General features: G+C 49.5%; 11 protein-coding genes across 11 annotated transcripts; 6 read left to right on the forward strand and 5 right to left on the reverse strand.

Annotated features, from left to right (window-relative positions):
- Positions 1–64: 64 nt before the first annotated feature.
- BU25DRAFT_415370 (uncharacterized protein) lies at positions 65–501 on the reverse strand. Its single transcript, XM_033707524.1, has one exon. It carries the CDS (start codon positions 250–252, stop codon positions 88–90), a length of 165 nt encoding a protein of 54 aa, XP_033556398.1. The 5' UTR covers positions 253–501; the 3' UTR covers positions 65–87.
- Positions 502–3,917: 3,416 nt separating this feature from the next.
- Positions 3,918–5,554, forward strand: BU25DRAFT_480751 (uncharacterized protein; the record flags this gene model as incomplete). The annotated part of the gene is made up of 6 exons (XM_033711063.1): positions 3,918–4,054; positions 4,148–4,368; positions 4,474–4,607; positions 4,647–4,676; positions 4,711–4,796; positions 4,856–5,554. 6 exons carry the CDS (start codon positions 3,918–3,920, stop codon positions 5,223–5,225), a joined length of 978 nt encoding a protein of 325 aa, XP_033556399.1. The 3' UTR covers positions 5,226–5,554.
- A 1,824-nt stretch (positions 5,555–7,378) lies between these two features.
- On the forward strand, positions 7,379–7,741 carry BU25DRAFT_310865 (uncharacterized protein; the record flags this gene model as incomplete). Its single annotated transcript, XM_033702126.1, has 1 exon — positions 7,379–7,741. A coding segment is annotated over one exon (363 nt), but the record flags the coding sequence as incomplete, so codon positions are not given.
- Positions 7,742–8,682: 941 nt separating this feature from the next.
- On the reverse strand, positions 8,683–9,915 carry BU25DRAFT_415372 (NAD(P)-binding protein). Its single transcript, XM_033707525.1, has 5 exons — positions 9,783–9,915; positions 9,575–9,730; positions 9,416–9,522; positions 9,039–9,355; positions 8,683–8,987 (listed from the first exon to the last, which is right to left on the reverse strand). The coding sequence occupies exons 1-5, from the start codon at positions 9,822–9,824 to the stop codon at positions 8,797–8,799; spliced, it is 813 nt and encodes a 270-aa protein (XP_033556401.1). The 5' UTR covers positions 9,825–9,915; the 3' UTR covers positions 8,683–8,796.
- Positions 9,916–12,097: 2,182 nt separating this feature from the next.
- BU25DRAFT_312114 (uncharacterized protein) lies at positions 12,098–12,439 on the forward strand (the record flags this gene model as incomplete). Its single annotated transcript, XM_033702153.1, has 1 exon — positions 12,098–12,439. A coding segment is annotated over one exon (342 nt), but the record flags the coding sequence as incomplete, so codon positions are not given.
- An 802-nt stretch (positions 12,440–13,241) lies between these two features.
- Positions 13,242–15,361, reverse strand: BU25DRAFT_415374 (HET-domain-containing protein). Its single transcript, XM_033707526.1, has one exon. The coding sequence runs from the start codon at positions 15,262–15,264 to the stop codon at positions 13,357–13,359; it is 1,908 nt and encodes a 635-aa protein (XP_033556403.1). The 5' UTR covers positions 15,265–15,361; the 3' UTR covers positions 13,242–13,356.
- A 470-nt stretch (positions 15,362–15,831) lies between these two features.
- On the forward strand, positions 15,832–16,002 carry BU25DRAFT_313295 (uncharacterized protein; the record flags this gene model as incomplete). The annotated part of the gene is made up of 1 exon (XM_033702167.1): positions 15,832–16,002. A coding segment is annotated over one exon (171 nt), but the record flags the coding sequence as incomplete, so codon positions are not given.
- Positions 16,003–17,080: 1,078 nt separating this feature from the next.
- Positions 17,081–17,819, forward strand: BU25DRAFT_352701 (uncharacterized protein; the record flags this gene model as incomplete). The annotated part of the gene is made up of 2 exons (XM_033703421.1): positions 17,081–17,242; positions 17,295–17,819. 2 exons carry the CDS (start codon positions 17,081–17,083, stop codon positions 17,817–17,819), a joined length of 687 nt encoding a protein of 228 aa, XP_033556405.1.
- Positions 17,820–18,018: 199 nt separating this feature from the next.
- Positions 18,019–18,852, reverse strand: BU25DRAFT_415376 (uncharacterized protein). The gene is made up of 2 exons (XM_033707527.1): positions 18,814–18,852; positions 18,019–18,762 (listed from the first exon to the last, which is right to left on the reverse strand). Exon 2 carries the CDS (start codon positions 18,618–18,620, stop codon positions 18,297–18,299), a length of 324 nt encoding a protein of 107 aa, XP_033556406.1. The 5' UTR covers positions 18,621–18,762; positions 18,814–18,852; the 3' UTR covers positions 18,019–18,296.
- Positions 18,853–20,000: 1,148 nt separating this feature from the next.
- BU25DRAFT_480758 (glycoside hydrolase family 5 protein) lies at positions 20,001–21,392 on the forward strand (the record flags this gene model as incomplete). Its single annotated transcript, XM_033711064.1, has 4 exons — positions 20,001–20,153; positions 20,184–20,402; positions 20,455–20,628; positions 20,680–21,392. The coding sequence occupies 4 exons, from the start codon at positions 20,001–20,003 to the stop codon at positions 21,322–21,324; spliced, it is 1,191 nt and encodes a 396-aa protein (XP_033556407.1). The 3' UTR covers positions 21,325–21,392.
- A 193-nt stretch (positions 21,393–21,585) lies between these two features.
- On the reverse strand, positions 21,586–22,192 carry BU25DRAFT_425822 (uncharacterized protein; the record flags this gene model as incomplete). Its single annotated transcript, XM_033708376.1, has 2 exons — positions 21,586–21,665; positions 21,712–22,192. The coding sequence occupies 2 exons, from the start codon at positions 22,190–22,192 to the stop codon at positions 21,586–21,588; spliced, it is 561 nt and encodes a 186-aa protein (XP_033556408.1).
- Between the last annotated feature and the right edge of the window lie 1,207 nt (positions 22,193–23,399).

Below are 23,399 nucleotides of genomic sequence, written 5' to 3' on the forward strand. Positions count from 1 at the left end.
TACACCCTTATCTTCAACAAGCCTGAACCCTCCTTCTACCAATCCATCCATCTCAGAGAGCAGTTGGTATCCCCAGCTGGGTCCCTCTCACAGGATGGCGATAGAGCAGGTCGGGCAGAGCAGGAAGCTGCCAGCGGGGTGCTTGACGTAGGCCACAAGGGTGAGCAGACACGCTGCCTGGGCCTCTTGCTGCTGCTTCAGCTTAGCCGGCAGCTGGGCAGTGGGCCGGGAAGATGTTGCTGCAGCAGGCATGCCTAAGAAAGCAGAGTAGGGCAAGGAGAAGGTAAGAGCAGGTCACACAGCAGCAGCAGCTAGCAAGGCGAAAGAGAGAAAGGAAGAACAGCAATCTACGTTGATTTCAGCCGCTATAGAGAAGGAAAGCAAGGGGCGGGCACACGCACAGCGTACATGTTTAGCGTGACAGCATGTGCGTTTAGCGTGTAAACAGACACGTGTTTTGTTACCGCCAAGATAAAGCTAGCAAAGAAACGCAGGCAAGGCACAGCAAAGATATACAGGCTGCTTGAGCTAGCGCTGGATGAGGCAGCCGCGCAGCTGAGCAAAGAAACCTAGTAGGATTCTAACATCAATACACAGCAGGTCAATAGAGGATGCCACAAACTTGATTTTGATTTCTCCCACACAAACCTCGCTTCTGGCCACCCAAACTACCCATCCCAAGCTCTGCAGCTCCTCCAGAAACCCTTTGGGTTGGTACCGTTGATGCTGTACAGGTCAGCAAATGGGAGGGCTTATCATCCAAAGTATTACCGGTAGGTGCTGGCGGAGGGGGTGGCCGGTCGTCCTGGAACTCACAATAATGCAGATACTCTTAACACCCCCTTTGTTGATATCTATCCCGACATTACGATGCGACAAGACTTCTGGGACCGTCGGTCAAGGCACCCGAACAAGCCACACAAAGATGAAGGTGTAGAGCCACACACAATAACTATTATCGCATGATCTCTTGGTGGAGTGTTCTATAGGCCTACGCAACAATATTCTCTCATACACATTAATCATATAGAGTTGCTGTTCTGCTGCTGCGGGTCTTGTGGGTGCAAAGTGTTGGAGGAGGCTCTGCAGCAACAACACGACTACGCGCAGCAGCAGCACCCACTTTCTGCCTCTTTTTTGGTGCTTTACTCTGTGAAGCTTTACGTTTGCCTCTTTGGGACAACTGTAGAGCTTTTTCACAATCTTTCTTCTCCTTGTTGAGGCGTCGCTGCTTTTTGCACGCATTGATCTCGCGGCGTTCTCAAGCCTTCTTCACAGCCCGCTCCTTTTTATGCTTGCCTCCATTTCTGTATCTCCATACTTGACCACACGCTCAAAGGAGACCTTTTCGAGACGCATCTTCCTTCACGTCGTATTTGTCTGCTTTTGTCAAGATATCACAGATGCTCGTTATTCAGATGTCAGTCATGATAGCAGAAGAGGGGAACATCGAGCATCCATCAGACGTGCTGGACGAGATACGGGAGTGATTCATGATTCATGGAAGTCGGTCTCCATTCAACTGGGTGCTACGGTTACGAGCGTATGGCAAAAAGATCAGAAACAGCTCCACAAGCCTCGGCTATATCTACTGGTTAGATGACTACGTCGGGCTTACTTAAAAACAGCTTGAGTTGAACATAGCTGACCTGAAGAAGTTTGTTGTCGCCCAAGTAGCGCTGGCACAGTCTGAGCTAGAGCAGCTCTTCCTGATACATGGCGACGAGGAACAAGAAGACGTGATCCCTGCCATCGAACTGCGCGACTTGAAAGACGACCCAACAGAGAGCGCTAAGGGCTAGAGCTTCTGAAAAGACCCCCGAAACAATGACGTCGTGCCAGAAGGGAAACGATGGATGCTTGATCGCGTCCTGGAAACTGACGCGCTACGAGCTGAATTGTGGAGCTGCGCAAGAAAGATTCCAAAGTTCTGTGGAAAGTGGCAGCGGCAAGGAAGTACATCTCCAAGATCGATTCGTTTCTCGAACGGCTCCTGCTCCTTATCCACATCACCGCAGGTCAGCCTGCTCCTGGCACGGAAACTCTCAGCTTGCGTCACTGCAATACAGTAAATGGGCACCATCGGAGCATTTTCATCGAGAATGGACGAGTCAGCACAGTGACCGCGTATCATAAGGGATGCAACATCATTGGGTCTACAAAGATCATCCACCGCTATCTTCCTAGAGAAATCAGCGAGCTTGTTGTTACTACCTGTGGTTCATCTTGCCATCCTGGAGAAGTCCGGACCTACTGGTTTGGGAGAACAAAGCACTCCTGCCACATTTCCTATGGTCGAAAGGCGACGCAACTTGGACCAGTACATGTCTGACCAATACCTTGAAAGAGGAAGCACGAATTCACCTACAAATTTATTTGAATATCACCTACTACAGACACGTTGCCATTGCCATATCGCGCGTCTACCTCAAAAGTGGTGGATTCAAGCGGGACTACGGTATCGAAGAAAAGGCATCGAACGATCAGGCAAGCCACACGACGTGAATAGCGGGGTCCCTATACGCACGCGGACTAGAAGAGACTCCTGGAGCCGTAGAGGCCAAAAAGGCTGAGTATCGGATGGTCAGTCGCGAATGGCACAGTTTTCTTGGGTTACGCGCTTACCTGCCCTGTCTGAAGCGTCCAGTCTTGGGCAGGAAAGGCTCCATTGATGTTACGTAGATTTCACTGTGCGGTTTAGTAGAGGCACCTGAAAAATCAATTTTACGAGTTTTGTTTGATGTTGTGGAGCGTCGTAGGTGTCTTTTTGTTGGAGGGGTGAAGGTATCCATCGATTGCCATCTGTTTGCTAGCGGTCCGGTGCAGTGACTGTTCAGCTCATTTGGTTAGTTCAGTTTGCTTCCCACTCTTCACTGCTACTGCCCTCTACTATATAGTCCCGATCGATTCCAGCCAATAGCTAAAAGAATCAATCAACATCTCAACCCTTCCACACTTTTCGATCAGACCTTCCGCATCTGGGTGAACAAAGGCTTTGAGGTGAACAGTAAGGCTACTGATATCGCCATTCCTCCTGTACTTGCCGGTTGCGCTGGGATAGAGTTCGGTCAAAATGTCGTCCCATCTTGAATCATCATCTGCGGTCTCATCAGATGGGCCAACGCATGACCACAATGTTACAGTCTGGTCCACTTCTGAGACGTTCTTCATGACCTGGTTAACGCGTAGAACACCGACTGCTACAGCTCTCTTCAGAGACTTCTGGTCTCTCGAGGGCGTCCTGTTCTTGGTAGCAGCTTATGCGGGACGGGGTTCAGAAGTCTGTGATTTCTGCAAGTCAGGACTGGTCTGGCGGCCGTCAGAAGAGTCAGTCATGGACGTGGTGGTGGCGGTAGGGTCCATCTTGGACCTCGTGGTGGACGAGTCTTTCCTCCTGCATCCAAACATGGCGCTTCGTCTGCCACCCTTGATTCTTCCATGCTACGAGGGCTGCACTCCCGCTCCACTCGTAATGTTGTTGTCAATTGTTGCGCCTGGCTTCTCCTGCGCCGCGGTGCGAATTGGCTCATTGATCATTAGTCTAAACACAAGATGTATACTTGAGCCAGAGCCAGCACCTTCACCAATGTCGATGGAGCTCAGGCCTACGATGAGTGAGCGCAACTTGTCGCCAGCCAACAAAATCGACGATCCGTCTTTTGCTGTCAAATCGAACGGGTATGCTTCTGAAAGTGGCTGTGGTGGCATGCCGGGTGTTTTCAGACACAAGTACATGCTCACTTGAGCAGCACCAGGTACGACATCGCCTGCCACACGCATCAGACTGACGAAGAGATTGATGAAGGTGGTGAAGATCTGATGTATTAGGGAACTACGGAGGAGCAATTATCTACATGTGTGCGGAGGAGCGGGAACTAACGAGCTGGCCAATCAGAGGGCGGCAGCCTCGAACAGAGATGGTGCAGTCTCATTCCATTCCTAAGCCAATCCGCGGTGCGACCGTCAGCTCCTACCAGCGCTTTATCACGCTAGGAATATGGACTGCTTACATGATAAACTACGGGACGGTGAAGGTCTACACCACCAGCGCCCAGTGACGCATTCCCAACGGTCTGTTCGCCCTGTGGGCCATCATCCTCGGAAGCACTATCCTCTTTTTGCCGGAGAGTCCCAGGATTGCGTAGAGAAAGGGCCGCATCGAGGAAGCCCGCATGAACATGGCGCGCTTGAACGGCGTCGATCCTCACAGCCCGCCCATCGACTCCGAAATTGCCGAGATCCAGGAGAAGCTTGAAGCCGAGGGTGCGAGTGACGATCATCCGTGGTACGAATGCTTCACAGGCCCTGGGATGATGTACCGCACGATCCTGGGGATGGTGCTCCAGGCTGGTCAGCAACTTACTGTGGGTAACTCTGGACGAAGTGTACCAATACACCGCGTGTGTGGCGGTTCAAAATACTTGATTTCCCCCCTGACTCTTCGAGTATGTCTTGACTAACACCAATTCCAAGGAGCGAACTACTTCATCTACTACGGAACAACCATCTTCGCAGCTACAGGCCTGGACAACTCCTACGTAACATCCATCATCCTGGGCACCGTCAACGTCGCAGCTACCATTTTCGGCCTTTGGATCGTTGAAAATGTCGGCCACCGCAAAGCCATGATGGCAGGCGCCGCCTAGATGGGCGTATGCCTCTTCATCTACTACTTCGTTGGGCACTACTTGACGCGACCCCATCACGCAGATCCTCACCGCACACGCCGGCAGCGTCATGATCGTGTTCACGTGTCTCCTCATCGCCGCCTTCGCCACGACATGGGGTCCCCTCGTGTGGGCGATTGTAGGGGAACTATACCCTGCGCGCTACCGCGCGCTATGCATGGCGGTAGCTACGACATCAAACTGGCTGTTCAATTCCTCATCTCGTTCTTCTCGACTATGACCACGGATAACATCGATTACTTTTATGGTTTGGTGTTTGGCGAATGCTGCTTTGTGCTGTTCTTTATTGTTTACTTCTTCATGATTGAGACTAAGGATCGCTCGCTCGAGGAGATTGATACGATGTATGTCTTGCATCTAGATCCTATTACTAGTAAGAAGTGGACCCCCGAGTCGCTGCATAAGAAAGGATTGGTTGACACGCGTCGGCTGCATATGGTGCCTGGTGGCCGGAGCTGGAGCAAGGCTGAGCAGGCGCAGAGTGGACGTGGAGGTGTCCTTGTGCCGGAGACGGAGAACACGGAGAGGATAGTGTAATTTTCCGAGTGAGGGGTACATGCGCCAAATGCGCGATAACCCGATATACGCTACTTTTCCTCAGCATCACAGCACAACAACAATGACAGGTATCGAGGAAGCGCTTGCGGAGTGTGATTCTATACCTTCTGGCGACAAGATCTCGTGGCAGAACTTAGTATTGTGTGTAGCTCTGCAGCTTCAATTTTGTGTAGCCCGTTTTGGTAATGCGCGTGCATTGACTAACGGCGTGCATTGAGTGCACGGACATGGTATTTGCACACTAACCGCTCAAGGACTCAAGGCGACTTTTCGCGGGCGTGGATGTTCGAATTGCAGGAATGTGAGTCCTTTGGCGCTAGCTAGGGGGATTTTGTTCTAGTTAACATCGTCAGATCTACGAAGTAGCTCGTATTGATTGAGTCAACAGCAGTACACTGGCCACTACGGCTGCTGACTCAATAAATACGATCCCCTTCGTAGAGACAGGGTTGGGTACAATAATACATCCCTGCAATGTAGACATACGCCCGCAAAAAGTCGCCTGGAGTCCTTGAGCGGTTAGTGTGCTAATAGCTGTGGGTCCAGATTACCAAGACAAGTACGAACCCACTCCAAGAACCCGGGGAAACCCCTGACCCGATTGTTTCGCAGATAGATACCATTCTTCTACTCGTGATCTTTGATGTTTCTCATCGCGCTTCACGACGAACCCCACCCTGTAAATTGCGATTACTTGAGCCTCCCCTGTAGGTTTCAAATCATTATGTTAGCGTTCACGTCAGTATGCGTTGGAGTTGGTGAACTGTACGCAAAGGGAAGAAGTTGAGGATCGTACTGCAGTTGTATTGTATGAAGCTACGAACAGTATATGTAGGTGAGTGGCTGTAAACAACGCTAGTGGGAAAAGGCAGCAACCTCCTACCATGAGGTGAGGTGCGACAGGGAGTTAGTGCAGGAGTGACCCCAAACCGTGACAGTATGACACATGTGAACCGGAAGAAAGGCATGCCGAATAAAGCCTGTTGGACGCGCAAAGGTTATTTGTTTATTTGATTTCAGACCGCAGAATCCGATGTGACCGAGGCATGCCCTGTTTGAGTTGCGTTATATCAATACGGGAATGTCGTGGATACGGTGTTCGTCTATCCTGGCCAGCGGAATGAGATAGGAAACGGTCGGTGGTGTTGAAAACTGATTTACCATTGAAGCATGGATCTTGGACAACTGGCAAAGTCAGGCTTGTCAATACTTCTAATTAGGACATTGATATGCATCATTATTTGACCACCGATTCCTTGGATGGTATGTTCTGCCAACAAATGGATCGACCGCTAATTACCAATTTGTGGTACTGATACAAAACACTGCATAGATCGAAGAACACTAGTACCATTACGCATCGTCCCACCTGTGGCCTGATGGCCGCACAGAGTCGCAGGGTCTGACAAGAATTTGCTAGATTACTGTGGGTGCAGCCAACACTAGAAACCGCTCTCTAACCTGGAACTGTCTCTTCGCTCACCATCAACTCACTTTCAGCCTTCGGCTCCGACTCTGCGGCCGTTAAGGGCGCTATTGTATGCATGGCTTTCATAGAAAACACGCCTTCATCTGCAGCAGTGCTTGAGTCTATTTTAGCCTTCTCCCGAATGCATCGCGGAGAAAGCAGCTTTCAGAGTTACAAACACGTGGGAAAGCTTTGCGAGGCCTTGCATCCTCGGCCAATGGTCAATAAACCCATAATCAAGCATCACAACATATAGCAGCCGGAATGATGTTATGACCAGGAAAGCGACACTGCGACAGTTCTTAGATGGGTTTACTATCACGACGTTCTATCCCTATTTAGCCTACATTTCTCAAAGCCTGTAACGGCAGCATATTATTCAGCGTACAAAAGGCCACGGGAAATTTGCAAGCCTCTCGTTGTAAGCTACGATCTACGAGCCGACTCTGGTTCTAATCGATACTAACTTCCTCAGATCCCAGACCAACCTAACATATCACACATCATGTTAAATCTTATGGCGCAAGTTTTTGCAGCCACCAGAAATACTTCGGACTTGAGCTCTCACACCGACGAAGATAAGGAGTGGATTAAGTCTCTGAAAGATAGCCTTATTAATGTTTCTACGGAGAGACTAGGCCAGACCGACTCGACAGACGCTGATATTCTGGAACTTTACAAACTGGCCACCCTGATCCATTTAGAACGCCACTTGACGAACTTTTCCGGGCAATCCGCAGAGATAGAAGCGTGGTCCAGAAGAGCCTTTATTCTCTTAGACCGACTTCCTCACTCCGACCAACCGTTCCCACTCTTCACTATCAGCTGTGAAGCACGTAGCGACTTCCAGCGAAGCATTAATCTGAAAAATATTTCGCAGGCAAAATCAGCGTCCTTCTCCAAGAATCTTCGCTCCATCGCACAAATGATCCGGTCGGTCTGGATGCAGGATGACCGTGCCAATACAACACTGAACTACAGGGAAAAACTGAATGCCATATTCAGCGCCGTGGAAGTCCTACCGAGCTTCGCGTAGCAGAATCGTTTGGGTTCGGGATGTCAAGATAGGCGATGAAGGCAATGATCATGTGACCTAGGCTGCATGACTAATTAGCGTTATTACTTCATCTCAGCTCCTAGCTTGACAATACAACAATTCTTACACTCCCCAATTATTCTGACATATCGCACGCTGCTTGGCCTTTTATAGTAATAGTAAGAAGGATACACATGGAGCTATGTGTTCGGGACGCAGAACCTGACGAGGCAGACAGACGTAGATATCTCCTATCCGTCTAAGTAACTCTAAACATAGAACTTTATATACACCATGAAAATGCACTTGTTGCGATGCTGTCGAGCGAACAAAATTGCTTTTGAGCAATTAGAATGTAGAAAAGTAGTGCAGCCGACCAATTGCTACTGGTACCAATACAGCATACCCTTCGCAAGGTTAAGCGTCGATGCAATCTCTACGCATCTAAACTACTACTTACGCAGAACCTCTAATTTGCCAGTGGGGTGGTTGCTCCTTTACTAGTACAACAAGCCTGGAGTCCCTAGATAGATTGCGGTTCCGTTTGAGAGAAGAAAGAATTTGTGATAGTGCTTGACCAAACGTCCGGTAGATCCGCCCAGGGCACGGTTTTTAGTGGCTTTTCCATCCTTGTTCTAGATCTTGTCTTGGCTTTACGTGAACCTTATCAAAACACCCTTTCCTTTTGTCTTCGTCTTCTGGGTAGGTTCGTAAAGCGGCCTGTATGCCTTAGCAAAACCGAGCGTTATAGGATGCTGTCGCACTTGGTGTGCTAAAGCTAGTGGTTGAGTGTAGACTGATGAGACGTAGTGTTCGTGTATTGTCTATGGTATCAATCACCCTGGCCTAGCTTATCTACAGATGTTGGGACAAGATTACTAATGCAGAATACTCGCGGGTCTCCCTATGCTTAGCCTACAACATGTATACTAGTCCAATGTACATGCTTCCAGGCTCTTTCTTGTATTGTCCCATGCTCAGCTATATCCGGCTGGATGGTACAATTACCCCTCCGTGTAGTTCCTAAATACACTCAATAGGCACGATCAGAGCCACTGCTTGTCACCAAAGTGAGAAACGAATGAACCTCCGTCGCCATTCTCAACGCTTGCCTTCTTAATGACAGATAACACCGCCTTGGCCGATTCCTCGGAACTTATGGGCCCGGTGAAATTCGGCGCATAGGTTGCAAATGCCGCCCCCATTGCTTGGATACCCTTCAATTCTTCCTCAGTTGCTAAGATCATGTCAGCCTACCATCTGAGTATATTTGGACTATAGAACTGACGCTGCGGGGTCTTGCCTGTGTCAACAAAGCCAGGTGAGATGGACATGAAGAGAATGCCTTCCTTGCGATACTGAGCGCTGAATTTGGCCACTGCTACGTTCAGGGCAGCCTTGCTGAGGGCGTAAGGACCAGCGATGCCTACATCATAATTTCTGATGAGCTCTACATCTGCCATACCCGTCGAGATAGCTATGGCTTTCTTCGCGGACCCCTTTCTGAGGAGTGGGATGAAGAGGTTGAACAGATGAATTGTTCCCAAGACGTTGGTTTGGATCGAGTCATGGATGTCCTTTTCCAGGATTTCGGGATCTTCTCCTCTTGTTGTCGAACGTGTGTTAGCAGAGGGATGAATGAAGTACGCAACAATGCTTGCTTACAGGGTACCAATAGATTTGAACTCCGAATACTCTGATACCAAGGCTGCGTTTGCGATGATGTAGTCGAGTGTCCCACCAGTCAGCCTGGACGTCTCTTCGACCGCTCGCTGCGATATATGTCAGCTGGTACGTTTGTTTGCCAAAGGATCGCTTGCTGACCTTTAATGCTGCATAATCCGAGGGATCTGCTTCCACAATGTGCACGTTCTCACGGTTAAGCTCAGCCTTCACCTTCTCCTCGGTGGCCTTCTTGTTGCGGCTGAAGCCAATAACTGTCGACGCTGGGTCATTAGATAGCTGGCGGAGGAACTCAAACTGGTATTGTGCATTAGCGTTAGATTTGCAACCTCTGAATGCTCGATCGTACCCCAAGCCCTCTGGAAGCTCCCGTGACAAGGTAGGAGGACATTTTGAAGTTGTGAGTTTATCTCTTGTATATGTTGAAATAGCCTGAATATGGGTTTCCGAAAGCTGATGTTGCTGAGTGTGTTTATATGCTGTGCTCCAACGATAACGGAGGCAACGAGTGCGCTTTTATAGGCACTACATTGTCCACTGATTTCTAATGCATTTCGATTTTCAAGAGCCTCGATTTCAAAGCCAAGCCATAATGCGATATTCAATGCCCGACTTCGACGCAGTGCCCCATATGTGCTCGCTGAAGGTTCCCAAGTGGCCGAATGTGTCCTAGCACCATGTCGACATCTTTGGTGTCTGTTTGGTGTCTGTTTGGCTGCTGGGCGCTAGCTCGCAGAAAATCACCCCGTGTCCATATTTGGAATGCTTTGATATGGGTAGATACGGGTCGTCCTATCAGGCGGGCGACTTCCATGTGCCCTGTGCTTTTACTGCCGGGCCGCCGAAGCTAACGCCATTCTTACTAACAACCACTTAGTCAGCACAAAGTGAGACACGCCGGCTCCATCTTGTGGCCTAGCTATTCTTCCTGCCACGTAAACATTGCATTGCCGCTTAATTCCAGAAGCTCCCCAACTCCAGGTCGAAATCCAATCGATCTCTTCTGTGCGCCGCAGCTCTTCGTCCCCGTCTCAACTTATTAGCCCACTAAATTCATTTTGCAAAACTGCCAACTTTTGCGAGCCAAAAGGCTATGCGCGCCTGTTTCCTGGCTTCGTTATACAGCTACGGAATCAAGCGCTGTGTAATGAGTTCTTCTCGTGGATGTTGGACTTGTAAAGGTGCTGCTACGTACTCTATAGTCCTATGTGTCTATTGGCTAGTGTATTTGTAAGCCTAGGACGCTTTATAGCGTGGTTAACTACTAACTAATTAGTCTACTACTACATGTATATAAGCTGGAGTTATGATCTCTTAACTCATTACATAGATGATAATATACGATTTATCTTAACTACTTTTGTATTTATCCTACCTACTATAGCTACTCAATGTTAGCTATTTCTTCCCCTTAAAGAAGTCCTATAGGCGCTAAGTAGAGAGCCTAATTCGTAACTTACTACTCCGCGCTGCCGAGTTGAAGGTTGACAACCAGAGGTCCGAAACGCAGCATCGGCTGAGAATACAAACGGTGTGCTAGTGCCGGAGCTCAACAATTAGCTGTCCTCCGAGCCCGGCCGTCCGCAGCCAAAGCGTTGACCCACTGGTTTGACTCACTGGGCCGCTCCAGCTCAAACGGGTCAGTCGGCCGAATGGAACGCCAAGTGCTCCACAACTAGGTAGATTTGGTCGAAACACTGAGGCTCCGAGGCCTCTTCGCTCCAACCGTGGGTCTCAGTCGCGCGGCTAGGCATATGATTGGCCACTACCCGAGCGCTACCTGAGCCAACACTGGGACCCAGTCATCCATCGGGTCCTCGGTAAAACTTACCCTTTTTGACTAGCGTCCTCAACCCGATGCTCGTCGATCGTCCTCATCCCTTCGGCTCAACTCTTCATATCCACCACCACCAGCAACTTTTCTTTAGCCTTCTAGACCCTGCTCAACTGCCACATTACTGAGTGCACGTTCCCACTGGGCCCGATACTGACTCCCAAAGCCTGACAAATCGTGAGTCGAGTATACATATACCATGGCTAATCGTGGCTGCAGGACATACAGAGGTGCGTAGACTATATAGCAGACTACACACGTGCCATGCTCTAGGTCCAGTAACAGAACAGCACTGCTGTCGCGATAACCTATGGTGTCAAGTTAGTAGGCAATACCACACTTTAGGTACCAGCCATTGGCAGATTCTCTTGTTTTTGACGTCATGTTTACCCATCGCGACTATGAGATAGGAATGCAATCGCAAGTGTATCCCCTCGACGTCTTATCACGGGACACGAGGCAGCCTGTACTCAGTCACGTGCTTAACCCCCCCCCCCACATAATATGATTCATTTTGAATCATGTACTAGCTCCCCACTGTCGCATAGTGGGTGTGGTTGGTACTTAATTGGGAGACCTCCCCTTGGTTGGTGGTACTATTTTTCAGCTTCGCGACATAAACACACCCTAACACCACCACACGCACCGATAAAATACAAAAAGAAACAGAGGGAAGGAGATTATTCCAAACCTTTCGTCATTAAATCTGCTTTAAACTCGTCATTTGTATTTTTATTTTCAACATGGCGCCGTCCCAGCTTTATTCTCAGCTATACGAACTGGCAAAGAGGCACGGTGAAGGCGACGACATATTAAGCATTAGGAGCCCAGACGCTAAGCATGCCTGGGGACACAACCGCCTCGTTTCTCTGAACCCGACTTTGCAAAATGTCATGGATAATGAAGCATTTGCCGCTCACCTCAAAACCGCTGGACGCCTATTAGCCGGTTTCAATTCCAAGATCCATGATATTATCGTCGACGAACACCAACGCATGGCAACAATCAGGATGAGCTATTATCTTTCAACTACAATCTCGGATGAGGTGGTAGAGAACGATCTGATATGGACGCTAAAGTTTACAAAGCAAGGAGAGATAAAGGGGGACCCTAATGCGGTACTCATTAAAGAGAGCATTGAGTTCGTTGACGCTACGGCTAATGCGCGTCTGGGTGCATTGATCAGGGATGCGCAAGTTGAAATAAGAAAGGATGTGTTACGATCAAAGAGCAACTCGCAACAACACTGAACGAACAAGACTACGCGACGATACGAGAGGAGCCAAGGAGACTGCAGGACGCAGTACCGAGCAACTAGATCACGTCGGCAATGCTCAGTATGATCATTACTCTCAGTACCGAGCGACCCGAGCAACTAGGTCACGTCGACGATGCTCAGTATGATCAGTATGGTCAGCACTGAGCATTCCGAGCAACCCGAGCAACCCGAGCAACCCGGGCAACCCGGGCAAACATCCTCTTGCCCAAGTATATAGCAAGTAGACACGCTGCCCTTATGGCGGTGTGTTCAACCTCATCAATCAACTGTGTTATTGGAATCTCATCAACCTTTGAGCTAGATAATCTACACTATACTACTCATTGTTACCCAAGTTGTTAGGGTTAGGGTTAGTGGGTCAGCATTGTGCTTGTACAATTGAGCTCTACAAAATGGACTACAGAAGTCCCTATCTTTTTTCTTAACCCTCACCCACATTTGCCCATTCACAGTCTCAATCAGCACTTAGTGCTGGATCTTAGTCCCTCACACTAGGGGGATCCTTTGTTCATTCAGAGGTCTGGTTGCTTATTGGTAACAGATTTAAGATAAATAATCCAGAGAGGGGTAGGGAAAAACTACACAGATCATGCAATTCAGGTAGGGGGATCAACGAATTGTAATAATTGACAGGGCATAGCTGCGGAGAAATTGCGGCTGAAACCGAGTAGGAATCAACCAATCAACTAACTTAGCTGCGGGGAAAAATCGCAAGTAGGCTTCAATCAAATCGAAATTCGATCAACCATCTGCAGTGCAGCCACCATGATGAGCCTTTTCGGAGGAATATATGAGAGGCTGTTTGACAGTCTAGACCAATGTGATCTGTTGTACCGGATATTTGTTCAGCGCTTGCCCATGCATGATTCCTTGTACATATGCTTCACTCACAATGCGCATTACTGTTGGCAATTCTCCAGGTCTAGAGACCGGCCGGAGTATGAGCGGCACATTACATCCCAGCACAATAGCTATCACGTCTCCATGCCAGCCCCATTCTTCACGGTTGCGACAGTATCCGGGCATAAGGAACCTACATTGTCTCAGAGTGGTAATTGTCCTGGAGTGGACGTGCGAAGAATTCATAGCGGTTGCTTGAAAATCCTCCACAAGCGAGAAAGGGGCTTTAAGTTCGCAACAGATCAAGGATCTGAACGGTGAGAGCGCAGTTTGAAGAATATCAAGTTGCTCCGGCGTACAGTCTGTCTCTCGACCTCCCCCTGGAATGACTTTCAAGCAAAACTGTACAAAATCTGTAGCAGACCACACTTGCTGCACTAGGTCTGATAGATTCGATGTAAGCATCGTGGCTTCATAGAAACGCAGACAGACATATGCGCATAGCTCCGTGACGACGGGCTCTTCAGGTAGTTCTCTGCTGCCAGGTGCCCTGGCGGACTCCAGGAAGAGAATTACTAGAAATTGGAGACGCCGTCGTAACTCCTCGATGGGAGCCAACCGAGAATCGAGTTGCCGTTGCGGTATGATATATGATAGATTGTGGACAAACATTGCATGAACAGTGAGTCGAGTACAATCGTCCGAGAACAGTGCTACAGGAAATGATCTTCCTCCGGCATTAAAATAATCTGAACTCGGAAACGGAGCTGGAGTTCTCTCCTTATCGTTCGTTCCTAGGCGTAGCGGGCTCTGTTTAGCGAAATCAGGTACCCAAGAGGGAAGCTCATTGGTCCCAGAAGCGGAGGAGGCCAGGATATCCAAGTTCCTACTGCCCTGGATGATGTATTTGGTAGCCTTGTAGAACACTTCTGGCCATTCAACATTGTAGTCTGGCCGTAACTCGACATTAGGATAGGGTGCTGCGATACCAACAAGACTATAGATCTTGTCCCTAGGATCGGAGGCATTGCAATTGGTGAAACGTCGAAGCAGAGCATCCAAAGTGTCAGGGCCTCTGCTTTTAAGGAGCAGTATCTGTCCACAGTCGTACGCAGATGCTTGGATGTTCGCATTGACCGTCGAAAACACTCCACTGAGAGTCAAGGCAATCAATCCATCCAAAACATTGATCAGTAATTCGAGAGGAGCTGTCTGGAACCCACATACAATGTGAACGTGTTCATTGACAGTCAGCTCCTGAATGATCCAATTGCGTCGCCAATAAGGTTGTGACAGTAGCTGCGTTAGGCCTTCCCATGTGGTTCTCAATTCGGCGTTTTCCAGTTGCTGACGAAGCCACACCGTAGATACTGAGGACCGGGGATCGTCGCCCCTGTTTTCTTCTGCCATATGGCTCGAAGCCTCCGTGAGGAAGTTCATTGCAAGTTTGCAACTCTGCAAAGGAATTTGCCATGCCCAGACTTCGTGAGCAGATGCATACACTCTTCGCATTAGACCCACTTGGTGGCCTTTCTCCACTGGCTCCTTTTGGTTGATGCATATGGCATCGATCCAGAAATGAACATCCTGAGTACAGCGAAGGCTGAAATGGATAAGTGCAAGATTCAGGTTTGCTGTTACATTGACGAGCTCCCCATCAACGTAGACATCTGGCCACGAGCTAGCGTTTTCGGGCTGAGGTGCCGGGCCCCACATATATGATAGGGCAATGTACTGCGCGATTGTCCTGTCATCCAGCGAAATAGTTTCCAGAGTACAGTCGATGGTACGTGGGAAGACTCTTCGGTTGGCCGGGCTAATTCGCAACAGACGAATTTCATGCTTGCTTGGATCTAGTGGTTTGTAAATTACCGACATGGCTACCAGAAGTTTGGTTGATGATTGCGATGGTTGGTTGGTTTATGCAATGATTTCAATTTGATTTAGGCCTACTCGGTTTCAGCCGCGAGCTTGGGTTGGGAGGTGGGCAAATACATTGATGAAGCTAACACAGAGGCCGGCCACCCCGCTCCACATGAAGCGAGGACTGGATTAGAGGGTAAGGATGACGGAGAGGCAGCCGCCAAGGCAACGACGAACAGCGCGGGGTAGTGCTGCGGCACTGCCGCGGTGGTGTCCGGGAATAAGGACCACGGCTTCTCAAAGCTTCCGCCACACGCCACAGCTAAAAAGCCAGTCTATGATAGGAATAGCATAGAATTCAGTACAGTATTAAGAAGGAGCTCACTTATTTTGACGCGTAATTGTACCACAACCATGCCTGGAATTAATGATGCAATCAAGCAGATCAACAATCTGAAGCCTACGCAGCAACCTGTATATATCAGAATTGCCAAAAACAATGGTGTTGATCAAACAATGTTGTCACGTCACGCGCAAGGTGTTCACAGATGTTTCGACCAAGAACATCAGCCAGCATAACCTGTTAAGAATTTTGCAAAGGAGATAACCAAAATCAGTGTCTCTGAGAGCTGGGTCACACGCTTCCTCAACTGTAACTGCAACCTCCTGACAAACCAATGGACCTCTGCCATGGCTGTTGATTGTCACACAGCTGACTCCTATGATAAGTACAAGGCGTACTTTGACCTCTTAATACACTGTGATTTTTTGCAATCTTTGCATATACAAGTTTTTTGCCTGGCTTCAACTGACGAGTCTCTTTAAGCGCATCTTGAATTCCTGGCATGGTGGTTGAGTTATTACGCGTTGGCATGTACTACAAATGTGGTGCCCTGATCGTTGGGTGCACGGACACGGTACGCGACATCAGACACGCCGTGAAACGCATCTGCGCTCTGCAGCGCCACCACGGCCACAACAAAGACGGCTACAACTATAGCCGCAGGCACAACTTCAGGCCAAATTATTCGCGATCCATTTGTGCGCAGCCACTCTCTGCTGCACTATCGAATTTCATCGCTGTTATAATGTTCATTGCATAAGAGACATCATGTACTCGGTTGTCTATCACGAAGGTATTGCGAAGCTTTGCGCCACATACTTGGCTCCGTCGGTCATCATTGTTTCCTGAGGTGTTTGTTGCATCCCTAAGGCGTTCGATTGTGTTCCTCAGGCGTTTACAACAGTGGGTACCAGCATGTTTCACAACTCATGCCCAGCTGAAACACCAAGATCGTACCCGAACGGTCGCAGCTCGACCCGGATCTTCCTGTCCGACCCACCATGCAACACAATACAAGCGTAGAGTTTGATGCTTGGCCATGATCAAGCATTCGGGCGGGGCGCCTGGTGGGCTTCTCGGTCCTCCAGTGGCTTCGTCTGCTGTTAACCTGACCCGCAGCTCAATGCTTCCAAACCGAAGGCGACTGGGCATGAGACTTGGTGCGAAACTTTCACCTGATGGCCATCTCCAGACGTCTGGAGGCCCTTCGAGGCTGTCTCGTGGGCGGTAAGTGCGTTTGCGGTCAGCTTCAAGCTCCGCTTTTGTTAATGTCATGACAGTCAGTACCGGGAATCGTCTCGGATCATTTTGCAATCAGGAAACTATATATCTTGGTCGTGGGGCTGCCTCTTTCCTGAGGATCAGAATTGCAGGTCATTCGCATCACTTTCCTATTCCACTACCTAATACCGTCCTTGTAATATACAGTCTGCGACTATCCATTCACTCATTTTCGATAATCTAATTTCGACTACTACAACCTCTAAGATGCTTTTCTCCACTATCCTCGCTGCCGGGCTTGCCCAGGCCTTGACCGCTTCCGCTGCCACTATGATGGTCACCGTCGCGGCGAACAACAAGTTCCAGTTCACTCCCAACTCGGTGACCGCCCAGCCTGGAGACATGGTCGCTTTCAACTTCGTCGCTCAGGTAAGGCATCATCATCACTATCTCATGTTGTCACATCACTGACCTCAAACAGAACCACTCTGTCGCTTCATCCACTGCCAACAACCCTTGCCAGCCCGAGAAGAACGCTATCTTCTCTGACTTCCAGCCTATCCCCGGAAACCCCAATGGGAGCCCCAACGGCGGTGGCAACGCTGGTGGCAAGAACAAGAACAACAACCGCCAAGCCGGCAACACGCCCATGTTTATGGTCCCCATCACCGACACCGACCCCATCTACATCTACTGCTCCCAGGCCCAGCATTGCCAGCAAGGCATGGTCATGGTCATCAACCCTCCTAACGGCAATGCTGTCACCCAGTACCAGAACAAGGCTGCCCAGGCCAACAACAACGTCTCTCCCAAGGGCGGCATGTCCGGCGGTTCCATCACAAACAACAAGGCTGGCACCAACCCCAAGAACGTTCTCGGTGCGACTGCTGGTGATGCTGCTGCTACTGCGAACACAAGCAACAACGGCAAGAAGAACGGTGGTGGCAATGGTGGCGGCGCCGCTGCTGGCCTTGCGGCTCTCCTCGGCGGTGGAAAGGGAAACTAAAGGGTTGAGGATGGCAAGGAGAATGGCTCTAATGATGGGGCTGGGGGCGCATAGGTGGGGTAGAAAAGTTTGGAGATTATGTACATAGAAGCTGGACATTCTATCAATATTAATTCGATATCACAGGCTGATCATATCCTCTTATGCTGTTTGTGAAAGCTATATGCGCTCAATATTCCCCCAAATGTTCTCATATTCGCTCAAAGAACATCGTCGATTCTACCTCTTTCGTGTAGTGAGCTTTAAGTCTGCGTTTCCTAGTCTGAAACGTTTTGGCTCTGCATCAGAGTCTCCGAGTATTGGACTTGGCTTAGCTTCTGCGAACTTGTGCACCGAATTCTTTGATACGGCCATGAAACTCAGAGCTTAATGTCCACCGATTTCTCACCCAAGTCGCCGTTCTGAGCTACTTCAAACTATCTAGCCACTTGCAAGAGCCAATAGCAAACGCACAGCAGGAAACACATGATCGACAAGTCATGCCATCAAAGTTCCTCCCTTGGGAATAGGTTGTGGCCATTGGACGATGCTTACAAAAAGCCAATACCGACTCCAAGACTTTGTCTTTACCGCCTTTCGAGGAGACATCTTACGCAATAGCACGAGTGGCCGAATACAACATATCACATCCTGACCGGCTGTAGTCTGGTATAAATCGTCGACGAGGGCTGCCTCTTCGAAGATTGAACGCATCATGCCGCCTTGGTGTCCGTGCTCACCATCGTTATCTTGATCGATGCAGATTAAGTCAATCCACCAAGCTGGGCGTATAGTCGCATTCTGTGCTTGGATGACTTTCATTTGCAATCCATTGACGTGAATTGTTGCTGTCCGCTCTGTGCCGCTCCAGGTGTACGATAGAGCTGTGTATCGAGGGTATTGATGCTCGACAAGATTGTACGTTGTCAATCGGTATGATATCGAATTTCCTGGCGATGTGCCACCGAGCAAAGTCAGACTACGTATCGCTCGCTCGGAGGGTAAAGGGTCGTACTTGAACCTCAATGGCTTTTATGTTCCGCTCTGAAACGACTGCCACTCCGTCTGCGGTCGTTCCATTATCATAATATTAGCACCGGGTTACAACACATAAGGCTCATGACCAAACAGGGAATCGTCAAGAGTTCTGAAGAGTCGTATGCGCATCGTACAAGAAGGCAAAAGCCCGAGAGCTGGATGAGTTCCGGTGACGTGCTTTGTTTCACGACTTGTCGCTACAGTGTTAAGATAAACGCGTGAAGAAGGCTGAAGAAAGGTAGCAGCGCACGGACGTCGTGGTGCACAAGCGAGAGAACCTGCCCCCAACGCCCCGAACGAATCACCTCAACTTCCTACAACTCAACATCCAAGCTTCTGGGTGGCGCGTACAACACAACTCGACTGTTTGAGCTTTCGGCCACATTGTTATGCTCGAGACTGTCTTGGGAAACCTACACTGAGATTCTTCCATACTTGTGCAGACAGATGACGTTATCAACACACGTGTGATTAGGGACGACGCGAACGAGATGTTCGGTCCTTTGACAACGACCTCGGTTCAAACCACACCAACACTCCGAGCCGGCATATCTTTGCAAGAAATGTTAATGGACAAGTAGGATCCTCCGTCAGGTGATGCGCTCATAAAAGCCTTAGGCTCGGGCCCAGCGCCGAACTCCAGATTTGCCGATGCCCAGGACGGCGCGCATGACAACTCAAACTCAGCAACGGCCCCACATCAAGCTAACGACGAGTACCGTATCCTGCAATTCTATTACCGGTAACTGCCTTTTTGCGACAAGCGGACTGATGATCTACATGGTTTCCCCACAGTATGATGGTGATTGCAAACAACGTTCATACCACAGATCAAATATAGCCACCAATTGGATTGTTGGACACCCCGAGAGCGACCGATGGCAGGAGCGACCAAGACCTTAATGAGGATAAAGTCGCCTATGCGCCTTGCTAGGCACTACAAGGCCAGCATGGTTTCGACCGATGCATACAGTATCTTCCCAAGCTCCACACACCATACGAAAGGTTGGATATGTTTCCCCAACTGGAAACTGGAGCGGATGATACGTGGAAGTGGTATCATGGACGGTCTCTCGTCTGTAAGGATAGGAGGATGATGAACTATATATTGGGCCACCCGCAAGCAATGAGAAGCCGCAAGTCACACAACACCGGCAGCACACGATGCACATCTTTAATATTTTATGCGCTGTGGCGCTTCCGGCGATCGTCTCTGCATTCCCAAATGCACCTTTTGTGACCTCAGGTCAATGGGTCCACGACTCTACGGGCGAAAACTTCACTTACGTGGGTGTCAACTGGCCGGGTGCGGGTGAGGTTATGATTCCGGAAGAACTTTAGTACCAGAGCATTGCATCAATTATATCGAGGATCAAGAGTCTGAACATGAACGCTGTTCGTTTAACATTTGCTATCGAAATGATCGACGACATCAAAGACAACGGCGGAGATGTGACAATCCAGAACGCGTTCAAGAAAGCACTGGGTGATACGAATGGTACTGCTGTGTACCAGCAAGTGATCAAGAACAATCCCAAGTTCGGTCCTTCAACGACTAGACTTCAGGTTTGTGAACGTGGGCACTGAACAAGCAACGATCTATTTACGTTTCCCTCAGGTCTACGACGCTATCGCTGCTGAACTTGCAAAGCAGCAGATTTATGTACATATCGACAACCACATGTCCAAAGGAAAGTGGTGCTGCTCCACCAACGATGGTAACGCATGGTTCGGCGATACAGACTTAGATGTCACCAAGTGGAAGCGAGTTCTTCAGTACATGGCTGAACATGTAATACTCCTCACCTCTCGTTTCGTGCATTAAGCTAATTAGAGCCTTCAGAGCAAGCAGTGGCCCAACATGGTCTCGATAGGCCTCCGCAACGAATTCCGCAAGCCAGACAACGCCAGCTCCTCCCTTCCGTATGACTGGCCTACTTGGTACGAGCAAAACGTGGCTGCCGCCGACGTCGTCAATGCCGCAAACCCAGACATTCTCATCTTCCTTTCTGGCCTCAACTTCGACACAAAACTGCAACCTATTCCGTGGGCAGACGATCTCGGAAATGGCAAGAAGTTCCTTCTCCCCGACTTCAAGTACGCCGATAAGCTTGTCCTCGAAATGCACAACTACCAAAACTCCGCCACAAACTGCGATGACATCGAGGATGGCCTCTGGAACAACGGTTTCCGCGCGACCGGCGAGAAGACCATGAACAGGATGCCTGTACTTCTGACAGAATCTGGCTTTACGCAGGCTGACAGCAGCTACAATGGCGTGTATGCGGCCTGCCTACGCAAGCTCATGCCGCAGTGGAAGTCGGGCTGGATGGTGTGGGCGCTTGGCGGAAGCTACTATATCCGCAGTGGAACTCAGGATTATGAGGAGACATGGGGCTTGTTGGACCACGACTGGACTGCATGGAGGAACTCAGATGCGATCACAGCGCTCAAGGGCATGGTGGACGCTACACTTGCATCTGTGTAGTAATGGCAAGTTGGACGCCTACATGTTCGAATCGTAAGGAGCTTTACACACGGAAAAATGGATAGCCACCGGCTTATACGTTCGAAATGTGCCTTAGGTATTGATGAATCATTATATCAGGTGATCACAGTAACATGCCAGCTAATAACCCCAACGATACAACCACGAAGGTGGCGGCTCCAGCTTTCGAGCTTTTCATGTCCCTAATGTCTAGCCTGCTCACCGCTCCTGCATACGTTGAAGTACTGCTGGCGGTGGAATTCACTGTAGGAACGCAATTGGCATGAAGAACGCCATCTGATCCTGCCTTCCAACAATCAGACACGCTCTTGAGAGATGGGCTACTTTTGATAGTTGTTGGCGCCTCCACACTCGTCACAGACGTACTTCTGCCACCCTTAATCTCACTGTCATCTGGCTTGCACACTACCACTTTCACGCTCCTTTCTAAACACCCCATCAAGTCCTGCCATGATTGTCCCACGGCGTCACAGGTCGCTTGACACCCATTGAACTCGCCAGGTTCACTTTCTCCGGCTTCTTTCACCTCGGCACCATTGCAGCATGCATACAAGTTCCAGAAAGCGTGCGGGTTTTCGCATGCTGAATTGCTGATCGCGCACGATGCATTTTGACTTCTGGGATTTTGAGATATTGAAGACCAAGGGTTGCAGCATTCCTGCCGAGCAGCAAATGGTGCCTGGGTGGGGGAAAAGGAAGGTGTGGTGAACGATGCTGTGGCTTCGATGCCCGAGGAAGGGTAGCTAGCAGTTGTGTATGTGAAGGCGTAGGTCGTCGTTGGTATTATTGTGGCTGGTACTGTAAGAGTGGAGAGGTGTATGACCCTGCCATGCTGGAACGAAGCCATTATTGATGCGATTTGTGATCCGCTACAAAGCTATCTCACAGATACGGGCGGAGTCTCCGGTGAATCCTAGGGGATGACAGATATGGTTCTGTCCGAGATGATGTCCTCAAGATTCTCGATACCTTCGCTGTGGGTAGCGACTTCTATACATCTCGGAACACCGGCTTCTAGTGTAAACGCCGTCAATATTTATTCATGACCAACATCCGGCATTGTGAGAAAGTTCGTATCGCGTTGTGATGTGGTTAGTGTAGTGGAGCCAAGCCTAATCTGGACAGTTACCGAGATGAGCCTCATTGGTGGCCTTACCGAGCCCCCTATTAAGTGGGGCATGACTGCCAAATACGAAAGGTTCAAAGTCGCCTTGTTTAAGCTGCAAGTTGCGAGAAAGACGAGGTATGAATATTGTTGACAAATCATGATCGCCTCATTCCTCTCCGGAATTTGACCTGGCAACAGAGGGTCGAGCACATGGAATCATTTTGAAGTGACCAGTCGATCTCGCGAATATCTCACGTGCCAGAACCGTCGCGCGGCTTTGTGGGGTGGTAGATGAAAGTATTTTGATCCGTGCCGCAAGTCCAAACTAGCGCGGCCTTACAATGCGGATGGTCCAACCTTGGGACCTTGGAAGCGTCACGCACATCGCAGCCGAACAATATCGACATCAGCATTCACAATCAACCAATTGGTCCAGTGCTTTCTGTGCTAGAAGCCCCATCTATAAATCTCTGCACACTGCTATGGCTCTGGTAGGGAGTTCTGCAGCCTGCCTGGATAAAGGATCAGGCATTTCACGACACAATCTCGTTTACCCCATACGTGCTAGAGCCAGGTACATCGAGGCCGTCAACAAACACGGACTAGCAACACGATCCTTCCAACGTTCACCGTGCTACAGTACCGTCCGCTACTCCTTGTATACAATCCGCGGGTGCTGGACAAGCTTTGAAGATGCCTTGTCTCTCGATTTAAGAGTCTGGGGCCTCCCTCAACCGTGTTGTTACTTCCAGCAGCTACAGCGTTCAAGAACGATCGCATTGCCTTCGGGTTCCACAACACTGAGCGGCTTCTCAAATCTTTCAACAGCAACATGTTCAAATCCATCGTCGCTCTTGCGGCCTGTCCAGGGCTTGCACTTGCCCAAAACAACACGCTCCAGTTCTTTTAGCCTCATGCGGCGGACTACCAAGACCCTGCTGCCACT

The sequence above is a fragment of the Macroventuria anomochaeta genome (genome assembly GCF_010093625.1).
Source record: "Macroventuria anomochaeta strain CBS 525.71 unplaced genomic scaffold BU25scaffold_46, whole genome shotgun sequence".
Taxonomy (NCBI): Eukaryota; Fungi; Ascomycota; class Dothideomycetes; order Pleosporales; family Didymellaceae; genus Macroventuria; species Macroventuria anomochaeta.

What these genes read in the sequence shown, in the direction of transcription:
- BU25DRAFT_415370 (XM_033707524.1), bottom strand. Translation starts at nt 252, where the DNA reads ATGCCTGCTGCAGCAACATCTTCCCGGCCCACTGCCCAGCTGCCGGCT.
- BU25DRAFT_415372 (XM_033707525.1), bottom strand. Translation starts at nt 9,824, where the DNA reads ATGTCCTCCTACCTTGTCACGGGAGCTTCCAGAGGGCTTGGG. An exon ending in CGGATTATGCAGCATTAAAG is followed by an intron (nt 9,523 to 9,574) that starts GTCAGCAAGCGA and finishes CATATATCGCAG; the next exon opens with CGAGCGGTCGAAGAGACGTC. An exon ending in TTCAAATCTATTGGTACCCT is followed by an intron (nt 9,356 to 9,415) that starts GTAAGCAAGCAT and finishes TTCGACAACAAG; the next exon opens with AGGAGAAGATCCCGAAATCC.
- BU25DRAFT_415374 (XM_033707526.1), bottom strand. Translation starts at nt 15,264, where the DNA reads ATGTCGGTAATTTACAAACCACTAGATCCAAGCAAGCATGAAATTCGT.
- BU25DRAFT_415376 (XM_033707527.1), bottom strand. Translation starts at nt 18,620, where the DNA reads ATGAAAGTCATCCAAGCACAGAATGCGACTATACGCCCAGCTTGGTGG.